At 39.4% G+C, this 21,040-nt stretch overlaps 1 protein-coding gene across 2 annotated transcripts in view; it reads right to left on the bottom strand.

Moving 5' to 3' along the window:
- Nucleotides 1-21,040, bottom strand: part of tmtc3 (transmembrane O-mannosyltransferase targeting cadherins 3) — a 57,618-nt gene that overhangs the window by 27,606 nt on the left and 8,972 nt on the right. For both annotated transcript variants that reach the window (XM_084060317.1, XM_084060318.1), the window contains exons 4-7: nt 18,921-19,020; nt 13,837-13,952; nt 12,955-13,127; nt 7,136-7,388 (exon numbers count right to left, since the gene is read on the bottom strand). In XM_084060317.1, coding sequence (XP_083916443.1) covers nt 7,136-7,388; nt 12,955-13,127; nt 13,837-13,952; nt 18,921-19,020 — 642 coding nt within the window. The remainder of the gene's footprint in view (nt 1-7,135; nt 7,389-12,954; nt 13,128-13,836; nt 13,953-18,920; nt 19,021-21,040) is intronic.

A 21,040-nucleotide genomic window follows, 5' to 3' on the forward strand; every position in this document is an offset into this window, starting at 1 on the left:
GATTGTTCTACTGCTATTAAAAAATATTATTGGATTTTTCCAATATGCCATGACCATGGCATACAGTAGGCCCAGGTAAGTACTCAGTTTTATTAGCTGCTTTTACACTAAATAATTAATTCACACAACCTCTTCCACCAGTCTTCACCCATCTGGAACACAGGGATTGTTTGAAATGAGTTCAAACATTTGGGGTTTAAAAACACTTCACCAGTGATTAAGCTAATGTCAACAATTTATCGAGCTGTATAAGCTGTGTTCCGACCTTGCAACAAAAGAATGGCAGAATACCACATTAGGGAGTGAACAATCCTGCAAGGACTTGTTAAAGAACACCTCTCTGAGAAGAGTTGAGGTCTAGGTGGTAAATCTTATATCAATCAGATCTCAGTCAGATCTCACACGCAATAATGGTTGTTTTTTTTGTCAGATACAATGACTGACATAGGGGTAGGCAACCTTAGGCACGGGTGCCAACATTGGCACAACGGAGGGTAATCACTGGCATTGGAGCTCTTGAGAGGATTTTTCTTTTAAAATAAAATATAAAACAAAATGTAGTCAATTTGATTAAGTCTCCTTACATCTATATGCAAATTATATCCTGCACATAATTCTACATTCATTCAAACTATGAACTCTGACTGGGGAGGGAGTCTGGGAGATAGGTGGGGTATTGCTGAGTCTAATGATCATTACATCCTGATGTGAAAGAAAATATTTCAAAAGAATAAGAACAAGGGAAAAATAAAGGTTGTTATGTATATGGACAATCAAAATAAGTTGGAAATATTTTATTTTGACGTGGTGTCATAATTAAACTTAATGTTGATTTGGCACACTGACTATCAAGAAAATAAAAACACTTTATTAAGCACTTCAGGTCAAAAAGGTTGCCGACCCCTGCTGTAAACAATATAGCCAGTTGGTTGCAGTACTTGGCTGGTTAAACATTTCAGCCATAGCACAGATCAGATGGAACAAGCTTTTATATAAACTAAAATAATGTACTTTGTAATATGATAGCATGACATTCTAATGTAAACTACAATGATGCAGTTCTTAGTATTCTAACATGATAGCTAGAAAAAAGGCGGAGGAAAGAATGTGTGATCTCAGTCATCTGTATACATCTCTCGCTTAAGTACTGTAGGGCCCATGCAACTAGGCTTAGTAGGCTGATGCCTTACGGAAGCCTCTCTGACAAGGTCAATATTAGAATTACTTTCTATGTTGATTTGTGGTGTAATTTTCTCAAAGGCAGGCCTCAGAGCACTGGTGCAAGAAAGTTTAATGACCTCACTGTTAAGAAAGTCAAGGGCCTGTTATACAACAGATACTAATTTCTCAACACCCACGACTCACTCCTTATGCGCGCGTGCACACACACACACACACCCCTTCAAAATACAGTCTATGTTACTGTAAGCATGTGTAAGCCAGAAAAGCGGCTGTTTGAGCGATCTCAGGTAATATAGCACAGTTAGGGAGCACAAAAATTATCACAAACCACAGACTGACTCAGCGTTTACCACAGGGTTAAAGAGTAAGATCTAACTCTGGACAAGATCAAGATTCACTGTGGGCCTTTTTTTACATTTATTTTAAGTATTTTTCGTCACACACACACACACACACACACACACACACACACACACACACACACACACACACACACACACACACACACACACACACACACACACACACACACACACACACACACACACACACACACACACACACACACACGTCAAGTCAATGCTGAGACTCTTTTGTTAATCACTCCACTTGTTCCAAGGACTGGTTGACTGAAAATAGCTGCTCATGATTCGTTAAAAGATTACATCTTACGTCTGCTCCAAATGTATCTGTATGCTCTCTGTTTGATGCATAATGTGCTAATGAAGTTCCACAATCAAAATCCCCTTTTACAGAGCCTGTTCAAGGTGGAAATGTTGCAGTATACTTCTGCCTCATTTCTGTATAGAAGATACAGACAGGGAAAGGGGGTATTGCAGCGGACGTAATCACAGAGCTGTCTACGGTCGGCGCATCTTTCTGCCTGAAACCGCTCCCTGCTTCTCTTCAATTTCTCTTCAAATGTATTTCTGATGCACAAACAGCTGCACTCTTGCTCTCTGATAAAAACAAACCACAAGTCAAGAACACACAAATCTATCAAACTAAAAAGTACTTTAAAAAGCGTTTTATTAAACGCAACTACAAATATTAGGTACCTATTAAATTGCACGCCAAAATAAAGCTGCACATGGCAACTTTTCCTTTATCTTCTGGCTGTCCATCGTTCAACAATTGTGTGTGGCTTTTGTTGTGTGCTCTGCTCAGTGGTGTAAAGTAACTAAGTACATTTACTCAAGTACGGTACTTCAATTTTGAGGTATTTTTTACTTCACTGGAGTATTTCCAATTTTCAGTACTTTTGCTTCTACTCCATTACATATCAGAGGCAAATATTGTACTTTTACTCGACTACAATTATTTGAAAACTTATTAGAATGTCCTAATGCGTGGGGAGCCGTGAAATTTCCATTACTTTTTTCATTTATTTTTTACATATTCTTTTAATGTTTATTTTATTTGAAAGTTAAATATCCCTTTAAGTTACTAGTTACTTTGTAGATTTAGATTATTTTTACAAAATATACATTAACCACTTCAGCCCTGTATCCACCTGTTTCCTAGGCTTGTGTTTTCCACTTCCTGTCGGATTTCATTGGATATCATTAGTCATCTGACCGGTTTCATTGGATTTCATTGGATCAAAAGACAGGAAGTGGAACACAGTGAAAAGCCTAGGAAACAGGTGAATACATTTTGGCCATTTGAAAATAGAAAATTTCAAAAATATTTTGGACATTCTGCATAATGAGTACTTTCTACTTCTGGTACTTTAAGTATATTTTGATACCAATACGTTTGTACTTTACTCAAGTACATTTTGAATTCCGGACTTTTACTTGTAACTTCTACATTGCAGTATTGATACTTTTACTTAAGTAAAACATTTGAGTACTTTTTCCACCGCTGGCGCTGCTGTGCTGTGTGTGTGGCGTTGTTGTCACGTGACTAACAGCGTGCATCAGCTGCAGGCTAGGAGGCTAGCCTATTGCACATGCTGAGACATGCTCGCAATGGTCTAGGGTGAAATTCACTGTGCAAAACGTGTCTGTGATGGTCAAATACAGACACATATACAGCCAATACGGGCCCTAAGGCGGGCTGGGCCGGGCCGGGTCTAACAGCCGGGTCGGGTCTAACACAAGTCACATAATGGTCAATATATCGGCCAAACTAAACAAATCAGGCTTTTAACCCCTTGAACCCCAGCATCCATATTCTGGGGGGGACATTAGCAGATCTACAAGCTGAGCTTGTACTGTAGATTGAGTATGTTGGGCAAAGATTTTGTGAAGAGGGAAAAAAGATTGCATCAAGTACAGTGCAACTCAGGTGTGTTTTACTAAATAGAGAGGGTCTAAGTGGTTAAATATGAGGGTCAGTACTGTCCGGACATTATTGCTGTAGTCCTAGAATAATTATTTAAGAAGTTGTTAGGAAAAGAAAGAGGTATTGTCTAAGATAAAAAGAAAACATACATTGGGAAAGTTAAGGAAGACAAGGAGGCCTAGTGGTGACCTAATTGTAAAGGAAGCAACACACTGATATCAGGGTAAATGCTCTGCACAATTTGCTTAAAAACAAATTTGATTAGGTGACATTAGGGTCATTTTCAGCTCCTTAAAATGGAGCAAACTGAAGGGTTATTCAATTACATACTGTCTGCGGTCTTTCAGTTTACAACCTGGCAAAACATCTTCAAATACATGTTTCTGCAAAGCAAAATATTTTCCAGGGCCTGAATACAATGTAATACACATTTCTACACAGTATGCATGAGAAATTTTGATTGGCTGGAATTCTGAGGCTTCACGGTATGGGCTTCCAGAAACCCTGAAGGGCTTTTCTAACTCACTATAGCAGACATAATCTCCCACATCTTTGGAAACTACTCGTATTTTTCTTCCATGTGTCACTTAAGGATATGTCAGAATAGTTGACTAGCCATCAGGGAGGGAGGGAAGGAGGGGGAGAGTGAGAGTGTTTTTCCTTATTAATAGCGGATTCATTTTGGTTAAACTTTTAGGAGCATCATTTCTGCAAATGATAGAGGGTGGAAAAAGTAAATCATGTATTTTCTAAAAAGGTTTTATATAATGCAGATTATATAAACTACTGAATATGTAAGTTTTCATATCTCTCTCCATGGTGCTGAAGAAGCAGATTCTAAGTAAGTAAACTTTATTTATAGAGTGCCTTTCAAAACATAGTTACAAGCTGCTGTACAATGAATCACAAAATAAAACAAATTTAAAACTAAATAAACATTGACAGCCTGCCAGGGGCCAGACAAATAGTCTATATGGTCAGTAGTGTGCATGATGCAGTCACAACAATTCATTCAAGTATGCCTCAAAAAGATAATTAAAATAGCCTGCCTAGAATATGCTGTGTTATAATTGTGTTATATGTGCATATAACACAATTATAACATTTAGATTGGTCATACAGTACTTTCCAAGTTGTGAATTCCAAAGATGAAATTAACATGAATACAAATACACAAAAGAGTTTGATCCTGGTCTGCTATTAGCTTTGGCTAAACATGCTATTCTAAAGGTTCTATGACATTTATTTTCACTTTTTTTTATGTTTTATGTTTTTTAGGGGGTTTTATGACCTCAATTACACCCAAAAAATCTGAACTTTGAACATTCAGTGGATTTTCTGTGGTCTGGGGTTTTCTGAATAATTAGGCTGAAAAGTAATCTGAGCTTGGCCCTTCGGCAGTGATGTCACAGCCGATTAATCCCGCCCACTCTCCTCCTAGCCCCTCCCCTCCCCTATCCTTTCCTTTGGGGGGGGGGGGGGGGGGGGGAAGCAGAGGCGATGATTGACAGGCAAAATCCCTCAACAGCGACACCCGCATGCAAAAATTTATTTTTTCATTGCAGTTGAAAAGGCTTTAGAAATGTGAGAGAAAAACACCTGCCATGGATCAATGGAGTGGAATTTTTTGTTAAAACTTTTTATACACGTTTGAAGGACCATGACAAAGACTTTTAATGTGTGGTAAAACTGAATGTCATGAAACCTTTAAAAGGCAGACCATTTACCAGCAACCTTTCTCTGTCTTCTAAATCCAGTTATATTTAAACAGTGATCATCTTACACGTTATTTTCATCTCTGTGGATGAAATGACATGCTTTAAAGCACATCGGAGGAGGTATGGCTCACTGTAAAAATATAGGTTGATGATTAATTACACAATTAAACAATAGACCTGTTAATTTAGTCACACAAAGAGTGGAAGACGGAGAGAGAGAGGAGAACAAATAAATGAAAGCTAATGTAGCTGAAAAGAGAACATAAAAAGAAACATATTTAGGCAATGCTAAAGAGTGATAATGTTTTGTTTTGTTCGTTTGCATAAACAAAGAATACAGGTGTGTTTTGTTATACTTCACAGCTATACAGCTTGTAACATTATGATTACCTGAGGGTTTATTCTGAACAAAACAAAACATGTCTATCTCTCATCTATTTCAAATTAGTTCTTTTTTTCTGAGCCGTCGCAGTGCTCCATTTCTTTCAGCTGTTGACAGACCTAAGCAAGGTTACCAAAATGACCTCATACTGCTGACAAGTAGGAAAGACCCCTGTGGTACCGGTGCGGGTCAGATGGAAGTGGAGAGGGTGAAAAAATGGTGCCATGCTTTCCCAGTACCGTGTGATGTGTGAAGAAGTACCATTAGTCTTGTTAATAATCAGATTCCATCTCATAATCAAGAGAGTGTGAACTGTGCACTGATGTATGTTTTAAACAGAAAGGTAATTCATTTGTTTGTATGCGATTGACTGTTCACACCACAACACTGTTGCTGAACACAGCAGCATGCAATTGGTTATGTGTCTAATGCATCTAAATGCAGTTGCAATTACACACACAAATAATTAAATTCATGATTATTATGCCAGTTTAAAATACAATGTTAAATATTATAAACCTTTTATATAGAAATAAGGTCTTTGCCATGGACTTTGTTTCACAGCCCATTACTACTATCTGCCTGTGCTTACTGTTCAATTCCGTTTCACTTCCTCTGCTGATTTGAGGCTGAACAGCCAAACAGAAAACTCTCTCACATAACCTCGGCTCGCATCAACAGGTTTTCCGTGGTACCTGTGGAAATCCTGGTTTTCACACACTACTGTACATGCACACACGCAGGCACACAGACCGTTTCCATAATTCACTGGTTCTCTCTAGAACGGATATGAAAACGGGCAAAGAAAACCGATCCCAGTTAATTCCTCACCACCACCAATTCAACATGCTCAATCGGATGTAAACTTGCTTAAAATAATAGAAACGTATTAGGGGGGTTGAAAAATAATCAGATGAGCAAACTGGACATGGCATCACAGCTGTAAATTAAATTGCATTCATAAAAATGAAAAATGTGAAGCTGTATGTTAGTTTTTTTCATATTTGCCAGTGTAATTTAAATGTTTTGTTGTGTGTGTGTGTAGATCTTTTACATGTACAGTAAGTAACTTCGCAATAGGGGGCCACAGCTAGAGGCTACGGCTATTTGGGGGTCCTCGGCATGGAAAGGTTTGGGAACCCTTGGTTCAGACAACCCACTTACAATTAATGTACATTAGAAATATTAACTTTTGCACATTCCTATTATAACTACTTGAAAAATCAGGTTTTCATCATCGGTGAGCCGCTTAACCCATTTAAAACTAAGGCCGATTCTAAAAACGCATTCTAAATCCTGACCTAAGTTTTCTGAAAAACATCAAATATTTATCCAAAAATTAAAAAAAACGTATGTTGCTATATACTGTACATAGCAACAACAACCCCAAAAGGGGTTCCCGTCTTGAAAGGTATAGTTACAAATAGGGGTTCCCGCCCTAAATGGGTTAACACTTTGATATGCTATAAAATAACTATTTCATTTAAAATAACTACCTCACTAGAGTATCAGTTACAGGGGGATCAAATCAATGATATGTGTAAAAAGAGGCGTCCTCTCTCACCATGATGACAGTTTTTGCAGAGCTGTGTCTGTAGCGCAGGCTGTGGAAGGCCAGCAGTCCCAGCATGGTGTAGAAGGCCAGCGTGGCCAGGTTACGAAGGTCCAACAGTGACTCCACCAGCGGTATGGTGCCCATTGTCCAATCACAGCAGAGCTCCGATGGGTTCAAGAGAAGCCATGCGTTTACAGGAAGCAGGTAGTTAAAAGTCAGCTGTCTGGCGGGGGTGGGGCTGACCGCCGCCGGGTTATCAAATCTTCAAACAGCAAAGAAACACAAGAGAATAACCGTCAATTTGCCTTGTAAAACATGGACATGTAAGTAGAAAATGTATACGGTAAAGGAACCGCGGCCACAGAAAGTGTATTTTGAGAATTGTGGTCCAAAAATAAACAAGTTGTCCTGCTCTATTGTCAGGGAGGTGGCTCTGTATTGTTTACGATAGTCAGTCACTCATATTTGATACAGTCCGTTTCTGGCGAAAATCAAATTAATTTGGCGGCGGTAACAATCACGAATCGCGATAGCAATTACGTTTATGGGAATCAAGAACGGGGGGGGGGGGGGGGGCTCGGATAAAAATGTAACTACCAGAACAGCTTTAGTAGGGGAATGTTCTTTCATGGTTGTTACATTGTCAGGTAAGACCATATAAATACAGCACTTTCACAAACTATTTACAGTATATATTTAAAGAAACGCCAGTTAAACAATATGAAAACGAATTAACCACAACTGAGTATCACATTTGAACATTAAACAAACACTAGTGGTAAATGGAAAAACTGCAACAATGATGACCCTTGGTGGCTTCTAAACTATAATAGGACGTACCATGAAGCAAGCAAGCCCAACCTCTGTCTGGAGACCTTTTCATAAGTCATCGATATCAATCACAATGGAGATGGTGGCAGTCTGAACGTTCCTCACTGTTATGACTATACTGCTCTAATTCCAAACACCGATACGATCTGAAGACATCCTTTGGATTAGTGATAAGAGATTATCTAGGGAGGTCATCTATTGTAAGTCCCTTTCATCTTTGATCAGTGATCTCAAACGCCACCCGGATGTGTCTGTGTGGAATGCCATGGCATGCGTAAGTGGAATCTGCTGTCACACAGAATTAAGATACAGTCAAGTATTTCAATGGAGATCCTGACATTCAGGGTGCCAAAGTGTTTCACTGTTTCACCGGTTCCTCAGCAGCCATTGTTTCAATATTTCGTCGGTCTTTCCATGATAGTAGAGGCTTTATTCACGTTTGTCCTGCCGCTTGGTTCCCAGTGCTGCAGCACGTAACGTCCTGGCATTAAGGCAGCACTGCTGACGTCTCACACAGGATTGAGATTGCGCATTTGAGATAAAACTGCAATCTGTAAATTTTATGAGTTAAAGCTGCAATCTGAAAGAATATTCTCCTGGCTAAAGCAGAGTGCTTTTAAAAGTTGTTTCGAAAAGTTATTTTGCTGGAGCTCTGGTCCAGTATGTTAGTTGCATACTGCACAAAACATGGAAAAAGTCAACTTGAAACTTGGTTTGATTATTAATTCAATCCAGGCCATTCAGAGTATGGGATTAAGTTACGTCTCTCTGGGTCACACAATCAAAAGTATTTCATCAGGAAATAATAAAGCGTGAGAAAAGGAATTACAGTGCTAAAAACAAACAAGTACATGCTACAATACAAAGTACACAAGCACACGTCAACAATGGCATCTTTTCTTTTTTTAACACATTAGCACAAAAGAATTCCTCCTGGCATATGCCCATGAAATGCCAGCACCGTAGAGGCCTGCAGAGACAATGGTTTTGAAATGTTACCTGATATGAACCAGGCATATTCATCAATATGCATATACACATTTAAAGGTATGGTAAGTGATATTTTTTTGTTAAAATAAGTGTTAAATTCCTTTATATTCTGAATCTGATAGTACTCATTGGTATAGTGTTTGTTCAGTAACAGGGGTCTCGCCGTCCCTCCAGCTCTTGATGAAACAGAAAATGCATTTTCAGGGCGGGATACCAATTTTATCCAATCAGGAGAGAGAACTCACACAGGACACAGGATAAACAAGTTGAGTGATGACAAAGAAATGAGCATACAAAATTGGAACTGGAACACTATCAAATTTAAGCTGATAAATGGGTACTATGCTGATTGGCCACTCACCTGAACATTTATTTTCTGTTTATTAAAGCGCTGGAGAGACCTATGCTACTGAACAAAAAGTCTTTAGCAATGATTACTATCACAATATAGTGCTTTAACCTTTTAACAAAAACATTTTTGCTTTACCCAAAAAATACCACTTACCCTTCCTTTAAAATGTGTATGTAAACATGTTCGAAATCACCTCAAATTAATTGACTGGGAAAAGAAATTCAAAAGATAAATTCAGACAAAATATGAATCTAAATTATTTTAAATAAAACAATTTGACCTAAAAAGATGTAGGTTTTCCTTGTGCAACGTACATTTGCTTCACAATAAAGTACAGTTGTAATGGAGCACTGAAGTCTGCTGTAACTGCCACTAGAGGGCGCTGTTTCACGGGTTCGTGGCTTTATTTTTTGTGTTGAAATCCTCATTTGGGAATCTTAGATCGCGTCATATAAGAACTGTGTTCCAAACATAAACACACCACCCCGGCGTTTTTGTCAGGGGGGTGGCTCTGCATCGTTTATGATATTCATTCATAATTGATAGAGCCTGTTTCTGGCAAAAATGTAATGAATTCTGCCTTAAAATTCTTAAGAACTACTACTTCCGGGTCTGATATCACTGTCCCTACAGCGGCCGCGTTCATGGGAAATGTAGTCTTTGGGTTGTTTGACTCGTTTCTAGTGTTTATATTGTGTTACTCTTTGGGTAAATGTGTACATGTTTGTGTGTTTATTTTTGGAACACAGTTCTTATATGAAGCGATCTAAGATTCCCCAATGAGGATATCAACACGAAAAGTAAAGCCACGAACCTGTGAAAAGCGCCCTCTACTGGTAGTGACGTCAGGACTTTGGTGCTCTATGGCAGGGGTTCCCAAAGTTCGCGGGAGACTGACGGTGGGGTCGCAAATTTATTTTGGGTCATTTTTTTTCCCTTCAATTTTAAATTCAACAGAATGGGTGAAATACAATCTAAAAATGATTACAAATAGTACATTTTACCATTTTAATACATTACAAATGCGCACCGAACGTGCACGTTTATGTGCATAAATGACCTCCAGGTTTAGGTGGGGTCGCGAGTCAATTTCCGCATTATTTTGGGGTCGCGGGCTGAAAAGTTTGGGAACCCATGCTCTATGGGCCATGTTAAAAGAGAGAAATAAAAGTACAATACAATGCATTCACTGAAATAACATGTCAAGGATAAGAAAACACAATAAAGGCAGACTTATTTCTATTGTGGTCCTTGGTCTTGTACAAACAGACATAACAACAAAGAACATACATCATCCCTAAGCCCACTCTAAAAACTATACAACTCTGCCCTATAAAACTATCTTATTAACAGCATAGATAAATAAATTAAACAGACAACCGTGTAAATCTGCAACGCTATCTAGAAGCCATGATTTGACCTTTTTCCTAAACCCAGGGTCCCCACACATTTTTAGCAATGAATTTCCAAAACTTTTCCTAAACTTTTCCAGAATATTTAGCCCAATTTCCAGGCCTATATAACAATCATTCGGCGCAATAATGTGTCTCTTACTCCTATGTAGAATGCCCAAAGATAGGCAGTGTAGCAAAAATAAAGTTTGAGACATACATTAGGCTGCCGTCACACAGCCCGTTCGGCGAAAAACTACATATTTCGTGTAATATTATTCATGTTTATGAAAATGTTTTGTTTTAACAAAATCAATAGCCAAAAACAATGCATAGCCAAATATTTTTCCAGGACCCTTGATAAATTCCAGGACCTTTGATGATGTTTGATCAATTTCAAACCTTTTCCAGTACTGGATTTTTTTTTTTTTTATTTCAAAATATTTCCAGGAATTTCATGACCGTGGGGACCCTGTAAACCAGTTATGTACTGATGCTCTTTATGGGCAGTAGTAGCATGTTACAATTAGGTGTTCCACTGTATCTAAAAGAGCATTTACTCATATTCGTTCTGCACTTGGGTGGGTACAGATCTGCAATGCTGGCTCTGGGCATGCATGTCACCACTTCTACAAAATAAATCCATAAGATACTCAGGGGCCCTGAGTGTAGATGTTACGGACCATATTGAGCTGGAGTTGTACAAACCTAGCTTCCAGGGGGAGCAAGCCCAGCTGTTGGAAGTGTTCTTTACGCACATGCTCTCTAGAGGCTAGCCCTAGAGTAAGTCGTATACGTTTGTTTTGGGAAACCTGCAGTCTCTCCTTTAAAACTTTGTAAGGTTATATACTGTGCAAAACACATTTTTGGCAATTACTCCAACAGATTTTGTCCAAACATCACGCAAATCAGTACACAATACACATTATCTCTATAGTCATGTGATCAAGACAGATGCGTCAGATTTGTCATATTCTATCCTGATTGGCTAAGATTGGCATCTTAAGTTTGCAGTAGTGAGCCGTCTTAAGCAAAATGCCTCAAATCATGAACGCAGCGTTTGATTGCACGCAAATTCCCACTAGGCCAGGGAAGAAATGATGCCCTACATGTTTCAAATTGGCCTCATGGTGGCACTATAACAGGACAATTCATGTGTTTAACCGTAGGTCATAAAATTATATTTCCTTTGGATTTCTTAGGTCATTACAGAACTCCCCAAATAAGCCACGCCCATTTCCACCAGACAAGTTTTCCGCCATGTTGCGTTTTCTTTCTTTCTCAGTTTTTGCTGCTACTCCTACAAATTTTGTCCAAACCTCAACCAAATTGGCACACATTATCTCTGTAGTCATGTGATCAAGATGGTTGATGGCTTTCAAAGTTTGCAGGAGGGGCATGTTTGCACATAATGCCACAAGCATTACTGGACCCATCATTGAGAAACTTTGAACGCACAGTCCTAGTAGGCCAAGGAAGGACCTCCATTCAAAAGTATTTACATTGTCCTGGTATAGTGCCAACATGAGGTCAATTCTTTCTACCTGGCCTGGCGTAGACCTTGAAGCAACCATGTACTTGAAGCAACCATGTACACAAGCTAGTCAGCCAATGTGTTGACAGGCTGTGTGCAATTTATTTGCATAAAGCAAAAGATAGGAAGATGGAATATAACCATAAATAATGTGATGCAGTGATGTAATAAGACGGAGTCAACAGTGTGGCATCCATGTGGATCTTGGACATAATGTGGCCTGTCTATGCAGTCATCTATGATGTACTGTAGTATGACTCTATATTTGGGAAAGGTTTCAGCCCGATTCGACTGCCATTGACTTTAATTATAAAATTAAAGTTTAAAAAAGTTAAATATTAAATAGAATATAAAACATATGTGGAAATAAATTCAGAGTTACATCTTTGGCCTATTGGCAGAATGCAAAAGACATTTGGAACCGATCGGTCCAGCAGTTTGCGAGATTTGGCCCAGACTCACAGACTCACTCACAGACCCTCTCCTACAAAGGAGCCATGCCGTAACAATCACAAAACCATGAGAATCAAATCAGTACAATGTACAGGTGAGATAATGTGACAATATAAAGTTAAAATAAAACAAAAGTCAGCATGAGATCTCAAACAGCAATCGGTGATTGTACAGCAGTTACACAATCATAAAACGTTGTAGCAAAATGTTTAGAGCAGGAGGAACACTCATTTGGATCATTTGGGCAAGTGAGATATTATAAAAAGATGGTGCCCACCTGGTGAAGACAGGAAGTTGTGACTGGATGACCTGGACCCTCACAATGACCAGCAGGAGGGTGCTGATGACAAGTACGATGAGCTTCAGGAGTGTTTGCAAAACAGCGTAGGGGAAACCGTCTTTACCCCGCAGGACTTGAACAAGCGTGTCCAAAAGCATGGGCAGGGTAAACTAGGACAAGAAATACATAATAGTCAGTGTTCATCGAAGCCTGTGTTTTGATTTATTTTATGTTACTGTATGTTTTGAAACTGAAAGCTAGTTCATTCCACTTCGTATTGCCACAGACAGCTGAACAGCTCAGAGCACACTAGGAGAGGCACAGAAAAGAAAGATCTATTTGGGGTTAATTCCAGCTCAGCTGCAGACGTATAAGAGGGATTCAGAGATGACGATGTTGTAAGGGAAGAAATGCAAGTTAGGAGGAGGGTAACTAACTAACATCATATTAAGCAAGGCTCATCCAGGTCCTTACTGAAGACCTGCCAGACACTTCTTGTATCGTGAACCTCAAGACCAAAGCTGGGTAAACTGCTCTAAATGGCACAATGGCAGTACCATGCGTAAACAAAAATTAACTGATATATCACAGGGACGGAGATTATTTTGTGTTCAGCGATAGGTTCACATGAAGTGAGTGTGAAAATAGTGGCGAAATCTAACACCAAGACATGTTTGGTTTGAGAAGCTGGAGGCCGACAGCAGCAGGAACTAGAGACACAGCTGCTTGCCATCAGTGCTTTATAAATACAAACATTGTACTGGAAGACAGTTGTGAAAATTCTGAATGACCCCGTATAGCCCAAAGGTCCTCTGAAATGTGTTGTTGAAGACATGGCAAAGTGTGAGCATTGTAAACTGTTAAGGTTATGAACCTTACCCCTTGTGCAACGAACACCTCATGAACACAGCAGATCCCAACAACTGTGATTCCCTGTTCTTTGCATAATGTGGCTGCAGCCACGAGGACCACAGTCAAAGCGATGGGGGTCCAAACTGAAAAATGACAGAAAAGAAATTATAACACGTGAGTATGCAGCCTGGACACCAGAGAAAAACATTAGCACCGTACATTTCTGCACAAAACTGTTAATTACAAAAATGTTGCAAGGCGCAATGGCCACTGAAGATAGGGCCCTCTATAGCAATGATTAATATCAGAATGTAGAACTTTTTAACATTTAGTTTTGACAAAAAAAAACTTTACAGCACTTTTACACCACCTTACACCACCAACGACACATTTCAGTTTAATGTTATGGTCACAATATTTTGTGCAAAATTTGCATAAGGAAAAGTTATTCTAGGAATCCCTTTTCTTTCTGAGGGATACATACTCATAAACATGCATTTACATTTCCTGAGGTACTCTGAGGGCCCTTTTGGCTGGTCCAAAGACTCTAGAAAGCCAATAACAAAACCTGACCCAGCCTTTGAAATCACGACTCCCAGGCTGTAGAACGCCTGCGAGGAGCTTAGCTGAGCCAAGTCAAAGCATTTCTCCAAACACACCTGAACACGAGTGTTTTTGTAATGTTCAAAATACAGAACAGCATGACACTTCCAAAGAACAGAACGGATCAGGAGCCAGCATACAGAAAATGTTATCAGATACCAGATTTAACTACTTTGATATGTACACAGATGCAAAGACATGCCAGTGGGTGAAAGCATGCACACATGCATGCACCCATCAGCAGTCACCCACAATTACAACTATCTCTACCCGGCTACCATCGGACAAGGCATGAACACTGCCTGCCAACAGGCTGGAATACTTTCCTCATGTTGGCCTAGTCTCCCTATGTTGGATTATCTCCCTTCACGTAGATTATGTTCACCTTTCCTTATGTAGATTTACCTGGCGTGGCGTCACCTGAGGTGGTTTTTAACCATTGAGAATATGCAGGTAAAAACCTTTCCATGTTGCACAAACTGTTTATTGAAACAGCACCTTAAAAGGAAAGTTATGCATATAACTAAGGTTACGAATTCCGGATGACCGCCAGAGGCGGTGTTGAAAACACCGCCTCTGGCGGTCAGAAGGAATGAAGTAGAACACCTATTTTACCCAGCCTCATGGTAACATGTTATGCGCACAACTGGATATTATGCTAATGTTTCTAAAAGACCATGTACACAGCTGCATGAGATACTAAATGTTCTACAAATCATTTATACGGTTCTACAAATACGGTTCAACACGCACAGCGTGCTTTTGAAAAATTCCTCATGCGTTTTATGTCCCACGGCTGCCTCGGCTCAGTGGAAATAGTAGGCTAACAAAGTCAAATAAAAACTTCCAGCACACACGTCTCGGATGTAACCCTAGTAACAGTAGAAGAGCGGAGCTACCGCAACTACTATGGCTGAGTGGTGCTTGTTCTGTGCGCTGTGCGAGTCCGGTGCATGCGTAGTAGAGGGCGAGAGTATCTCGGTGGCTAAATGAAAACCTGTTTGTGCGTCTGCACCGCCTACAGGGCTAAATGTGGGTGAAAATTGTAAACATTTATTGATTATTAGAAGTGGAGACACACGTAAAGGTGGAAAAGTAAATGGTTGTCAAGCCAGAGCCATGAGCAATTTTTGTGGCAAGACAATTGGACAACTGTTGTGCTATGAGTTTGTAGTCTGCACACATACGTTCTTTACACATTCTTTGATGCTGATTCTACAGACACGGCCAAATTCACACCAGCAGCAGTATGCCGCTTTTACGTTCTGAAAAAGCACCTTGCATTAGCTACACAGTATGGCGAGGAGTGACCACCACTTTCCCCACTGCGTCAGGAGGCAGAGTCAGCTAAATGTGGAGCGGCAAAGTTAAGAGAAGTACATTTTTTTGCTGCTGCCATGCAGCGAGATAGAGTGTCAGCCAACCAGACCCATGCTGTCTTAATGTTGTGTAAAGCATTGTGAATTACCTTGGCGTTGAAATGTGATATACAAATAAACGTGCCTTGCACAATCAACCTTGGACTTAAGCAGTAGATTCAGATTCAGATGACTTTATTTAACCCAATGGGAAATTCATTGAGAAGCATACCCTGATGTGAGGATCTAAGACGTCTTACTTGGCTATAGTATAGACTAGAGGGAACAATAAATCACAAATATAGTCAGGAGCCAGACTATGTTTTATATGTGATTAAAATGATTATGAAATTCACTGGGAGCCAGTGAAGTGAGGATGTTAAACTAAAGTAGTCAATTTATGGTTTAGCGACTCAAACAAGCTGGTCTGCGTGAGCACAGCCAGATGGCATGTGAAATCTATCAGCTGACAGATCTGCCAAAATTGGCAGCTTAATGATGCAATGCACTAAATCATGTGTGTTTGAGGGTAAAATTCCATGCCGTTTTATTAAGAAAACTAAAAAACTATATATAAACATATATATATATATGAGAATCAGTGCAATACCTCACATCAAAAAAGCAACTACACTTCGAGATTGACCCATCGTGGTACTTCCAAGTATGGATCGTCAAGGTAGGTACCACTTAATTTAGTTTACTACAGCATTAAGTGATTTATTAGCACATGTGTTTCGCCCTGAGCTATAGCACCTGACAAAGCCCACGGCGAAATCACTTAATGCAGTAGCAAGTTGTCCATCTCTGTTCTCTGGAGTGTGCAGTCCCTTCCTTATGGCAGGTCCTTATGGCAGTATGTGTGTGTATTTATATATATATAAATATAATGTATGTATTATTATTCTGGTCCTTCTAGTCTCGCATAGGCAGAGCTTTCATAGCTCTGCCTACTTGGCCTGAGAGATACACATACTGTACCTGTATAAACCCCTCAGGGGAAACAGAACTCTTAGGGAAAGTAGAGCCCACTGGTGGTTTCTGTCATTTGACATATGTAATGGGGATAAACTGTAAAATATCATGTGACTTTTTCACTTGGACATACCCAGAAGGCGGAGGGTCCGGTATGTAATGGATGAGCCAACCTAACGATGGTGGCTGTTGAAAAAGGCACGAACCAAAAGATAGCTGTTAGCCTATTTGTTTCCATATAACCTGCATGTTGGCATCACATTACAGTAAAGCATAACTCTCCTACAGGTGGTTGTGAATGTTTTTTTGTTATTGATGGAGCTGCTTTACGTTTTTGTAAATATTACAATATCTTTTTTGTCTGTGCATTGTACCTAGAATGTGAAAATAAATAATTATATATAGCAGAGGATGGAGATTCTCCGCTCTATTATCTCTCAGGGTGTAGCAGTTTGGATGAACTGAACTGCATGTCACGTCTCTACTCGTAAGTCATAACTTGCAAATGCTGTAACGTTACTCAATGACTTAACTGTCCAACTTTTGAAAGACACACAGAGAGGGGAGCGCTGTGTCTTGGGGCTAAAAGACAGGTGCTGGCTGGCAAGCAGCCCACTGTCTAACTAGAAGAACTCTAACTACAGTAGCAGTTGACTATATTAACAATAGAAGAACATTACTCCTCTGTGATCTAAATATGTCCTTACTTTAGACTCAGGGGTTGCCATACTTGGGTTTAATACAGTTCTAAGTTTGTCAGTCTGTCTGTTGTTCTTCATCTTTTTCTCCTGTGTTTATCCTCTTCAATGTATGACCAGTACTACAACTGCAGTAACTTTTATCAAGCATTCTGTAAACATGCCATTCTTCAACAAGGGTATCATGTCTCGAGTTGTGCATCGTTTGCTTAGTGACAATGATGTGCACGGTTTCGGCTAAAAAAATCATCTTCATTCAGACTGCATCCCAGGAGAGATACATTTTCCTCGCAAATACATATATTTTTTCGTCCCCTGGACGAGAAGACACCGTAAGTCTCGAGTCCTGGCACCAAGGCTCTCAGTGTAGCGAAACTATGATTCAAAGCTTGTTCAGGTCATGTGTAAGAACCTTAAAAGAATACTTAACCCCCAAGGGTTAAAAGATTAACTGCAGTAAAACTATATTATAATAATACATTCATAAACTCCCACACAACTGTCACAGTATAATCCATGTGTCATGTATGTTTATACCGGAAGTGTTTTAGTAAAGTTTGAGCAAAAGAAATATGGAAGTACTGAGGATATGACTGGATACATGACACCTGTAAGAGCTGTGTGGGAGTTTATAAACTGATTTTTGATATAGTTTTGCTGTTGTTCATCTTGGACCCCTATTTTCTTCAATTCATCAAGCATTTTCTTTGTTTTTTGATTTTCTCCATTCCCTGTAAAGGAATTATCCATGAATTCAAGGCTTCACTGGGTGGGAAATGAATAGAAAGCTATTTCTGGTGTGAAGTATTCCTTTATTGCCGTCTAGAATCCATTGTTGGTTTTATCTACTGTTGCGTTATGACGCAAAAATATTTATCTCTTTGGATTCAACTCAACTTGGATTCAACTGTTGGCAGGGTGATTTTCTTGGACAGATGATAGAAATAGAAACTTGTTCAAATGGATCTTCAAATAAACCTTGGCAACTGTTAGTATACCAGACCGTCACACCGCAGTAAAGCCTTTGTTTGTTAAACACTTGAATGAATCTGTAAAATACAGACAGCAGCAGCACCATTTGTCCAGGACCTTAGTATTTGACTCAAACTAGTAAGGAGCCGGTACCAAATTTGATTCTGTGTTTTGAGGATGTGGCAAGGTTCAGAGCAATTGTCTATGGTGATGAAGCAACCTCCTCCTCAAAGTTGAGAGAAGTTCAAAGACAGGGCGGCAGCCAACCAGAAGAGCGCTTTGGTCTGAAATAGCCGTAAACTAGGCATTCAAATGAAGGTGATGTGGTGTTTCAGACACTTTCTACTACACACCTATTTAGTGAAAAAGAAGTGAAAAAAACAACGGTAGAAATCACTGCCGCTACTGGTGTGGATTCGCCATTACTGTATGCACTGGCATTCAAGGGTGCAGGGTTGGTATGGCTGTCTGATGACAGATGGCAGTGATGAGGAGACAGACTTACCAATAGAGTGGTCTGTGCTTGTAGATCTTGTGTAGGCCAGGAAAGCAGCCAGCAGAAAGATAGAGGAGAGGAGCTCAGCTCGGCCAACAACACCAGTTACCTAAGGATACAAAGTAGTATAATATTAATAAGTAACAGTAGTGGTGGCAAATACTAGTAATAGAATTGGTACTGTAGTATAAGTTGCGGAAGGAGTAATACATAATAGTAGTGATGGTGCTGAGATGTGGTGATGTGGTGTTTGAAGCAGTATTGGTAGAAGTACTAGTTATGGTTGCAGTAGTGGTAGTAACAGTGGAACCAATAGTAGCAAGCGTAGGAGTAATGTATTGTAAGTAGTAAAACAGTATTAATTGTACAAACCACTATCAAAGTAGTTTGTACTGTCAGTAGTACTCGAAATGTGACCTGTTACAGCCATTACAATGATAACAGAAATCTATGATCTGAGTCAATGTATCTCAGTCAAATTTCCATAGAACACTTTGCTCCAGCTATTTAGACAGGTTGGTAAATAAGGGTGCCAGGTAACTAAATAGCTGTAGACATTCTAATTTCTACAAGCCACATTTATTTGTATACTTGAGGACTGCCCCCAGGTGGTTGAATATGGAACTGTTATTCCCAAAGCCAATTGCCAGAGGCACTCTTCTTTCCCTGTTTGATGTGCCTCAACTTCAACCAGAGCACTCTACAAAGAACTCGACACAAAAACTACCCGTTTCCGTAGTTCCAGAAAAAGCATGCAGAACTGAAAGTGTTTTGTAGCAGTGGAAGCGCTGCGTAGGTGTGGGCCAGGGACAACTGAGAAGTGAAAAGAACACTGTAAACATGCAGACCTGCTCCACTGATAATACATCAGGTATTAGACCCAAGTAAATGTAAAGAAACTGTTAGTTAAAAAATGCTACCATCAACAAGTGTTTGCAAATTAAGAATTAAACTTATACACAATATTTGCTAACAAATAGTATTTTGGCAAGTTTGGCTCATGTCAAGTGATTTACTTATTTAACCACTTAAACCCTCTATACTTAGCAAAACAAATCCTGAGTTGCAACTGTACTATTTTTTCACTCCAAATCCACCAAATCTCTCTCAAAACTAGCCGATCTACACAACGTGTTCCGCTGTGAGCTTGTAGATCTGTTATTTTTGGCAAACGTTCCCCCCAAAATAGCGATGCTAGGGTTCAAGTGGTTAATGTTTTACATCTTTTGGACCACTGCCATTTTTACCAGATACAGTATAGCTGGTGACTGATATTCTTGTATAGTTAGGAAGAATGACCTGGATAAAGGTCTCTCCCCTGAATAATCGTAACATTATCTCTCGTATCTCTTTGTATGATCTGTAACATTGGGTTGCATAATTGATTGATGATAAAACCGTGTAAGGGCTTCGTATGCATTTGCTTGCATCTGTGTACTGTAGCCTTTGTATAGAATGTATAGGTAAACACTTTATAGTTCACTTTTATGATGAAAGTGGAATAAAACAGTGCAGGAGGACAAGGAGGGATGGTGTTAAAAAGGCAATTTTCACCTGTTTTTATGAAATTCATAAATTGGAATGTCATTCCTATAATTTAATGGGTCAAGCATCAACCATTTAATCGCAATACCTCAATTTCGGGGCAGTAATATATCACCTATCTACAATGAAGCATACAGAAAATGTTTCTTTAAAGCAGACTTGAACTGTGTTAGAAGAATCTTGGGTTGTATAGATATTAGCTGGCCAAATGATAATTATACTGTAAGTCCAAATGTTGTGAAGTCAAGTCAACTCATATTTATTTATACAGCAGATTTAAAAACAACAGCCGTTGACCCAAAGTGCTTTCCAATCAAGCATGACCAGCAACATCATGACAGCCATGAAAACAAGCAAAATGTAAACAAGTAACTCACAATTAAAAACTGATGCACAGACAAAACAAATCCCTCAAGAATTATTGAAAACACATCACAATGTATGTAGAGGAAGGACAATACATAAACCAAGGAAGGGTCTTCACAGAACTAAAAGCAAGGGAGAAGAGGTGGGTCATTAGAGTTAATGTGTAATGTGGGATGGGAGATTATTCCAAAGTTTGGGGGCGGCTACAGAGAAAGCCT

The sequence above is a fragment of the Gymnoscopelus microlampas genome (assembly GCF_963454915.1).
Source record: "Gymnoscopelus microlampas genome assembly, chromosome: 6".
NCBI classification, from domain to species: Eukaryota; Metazoa; Chordata; class Actinopteri; order Myctophiformes; family Myctophidae; genus Gymnoscopelus; species Gymnoscopelus microlampas.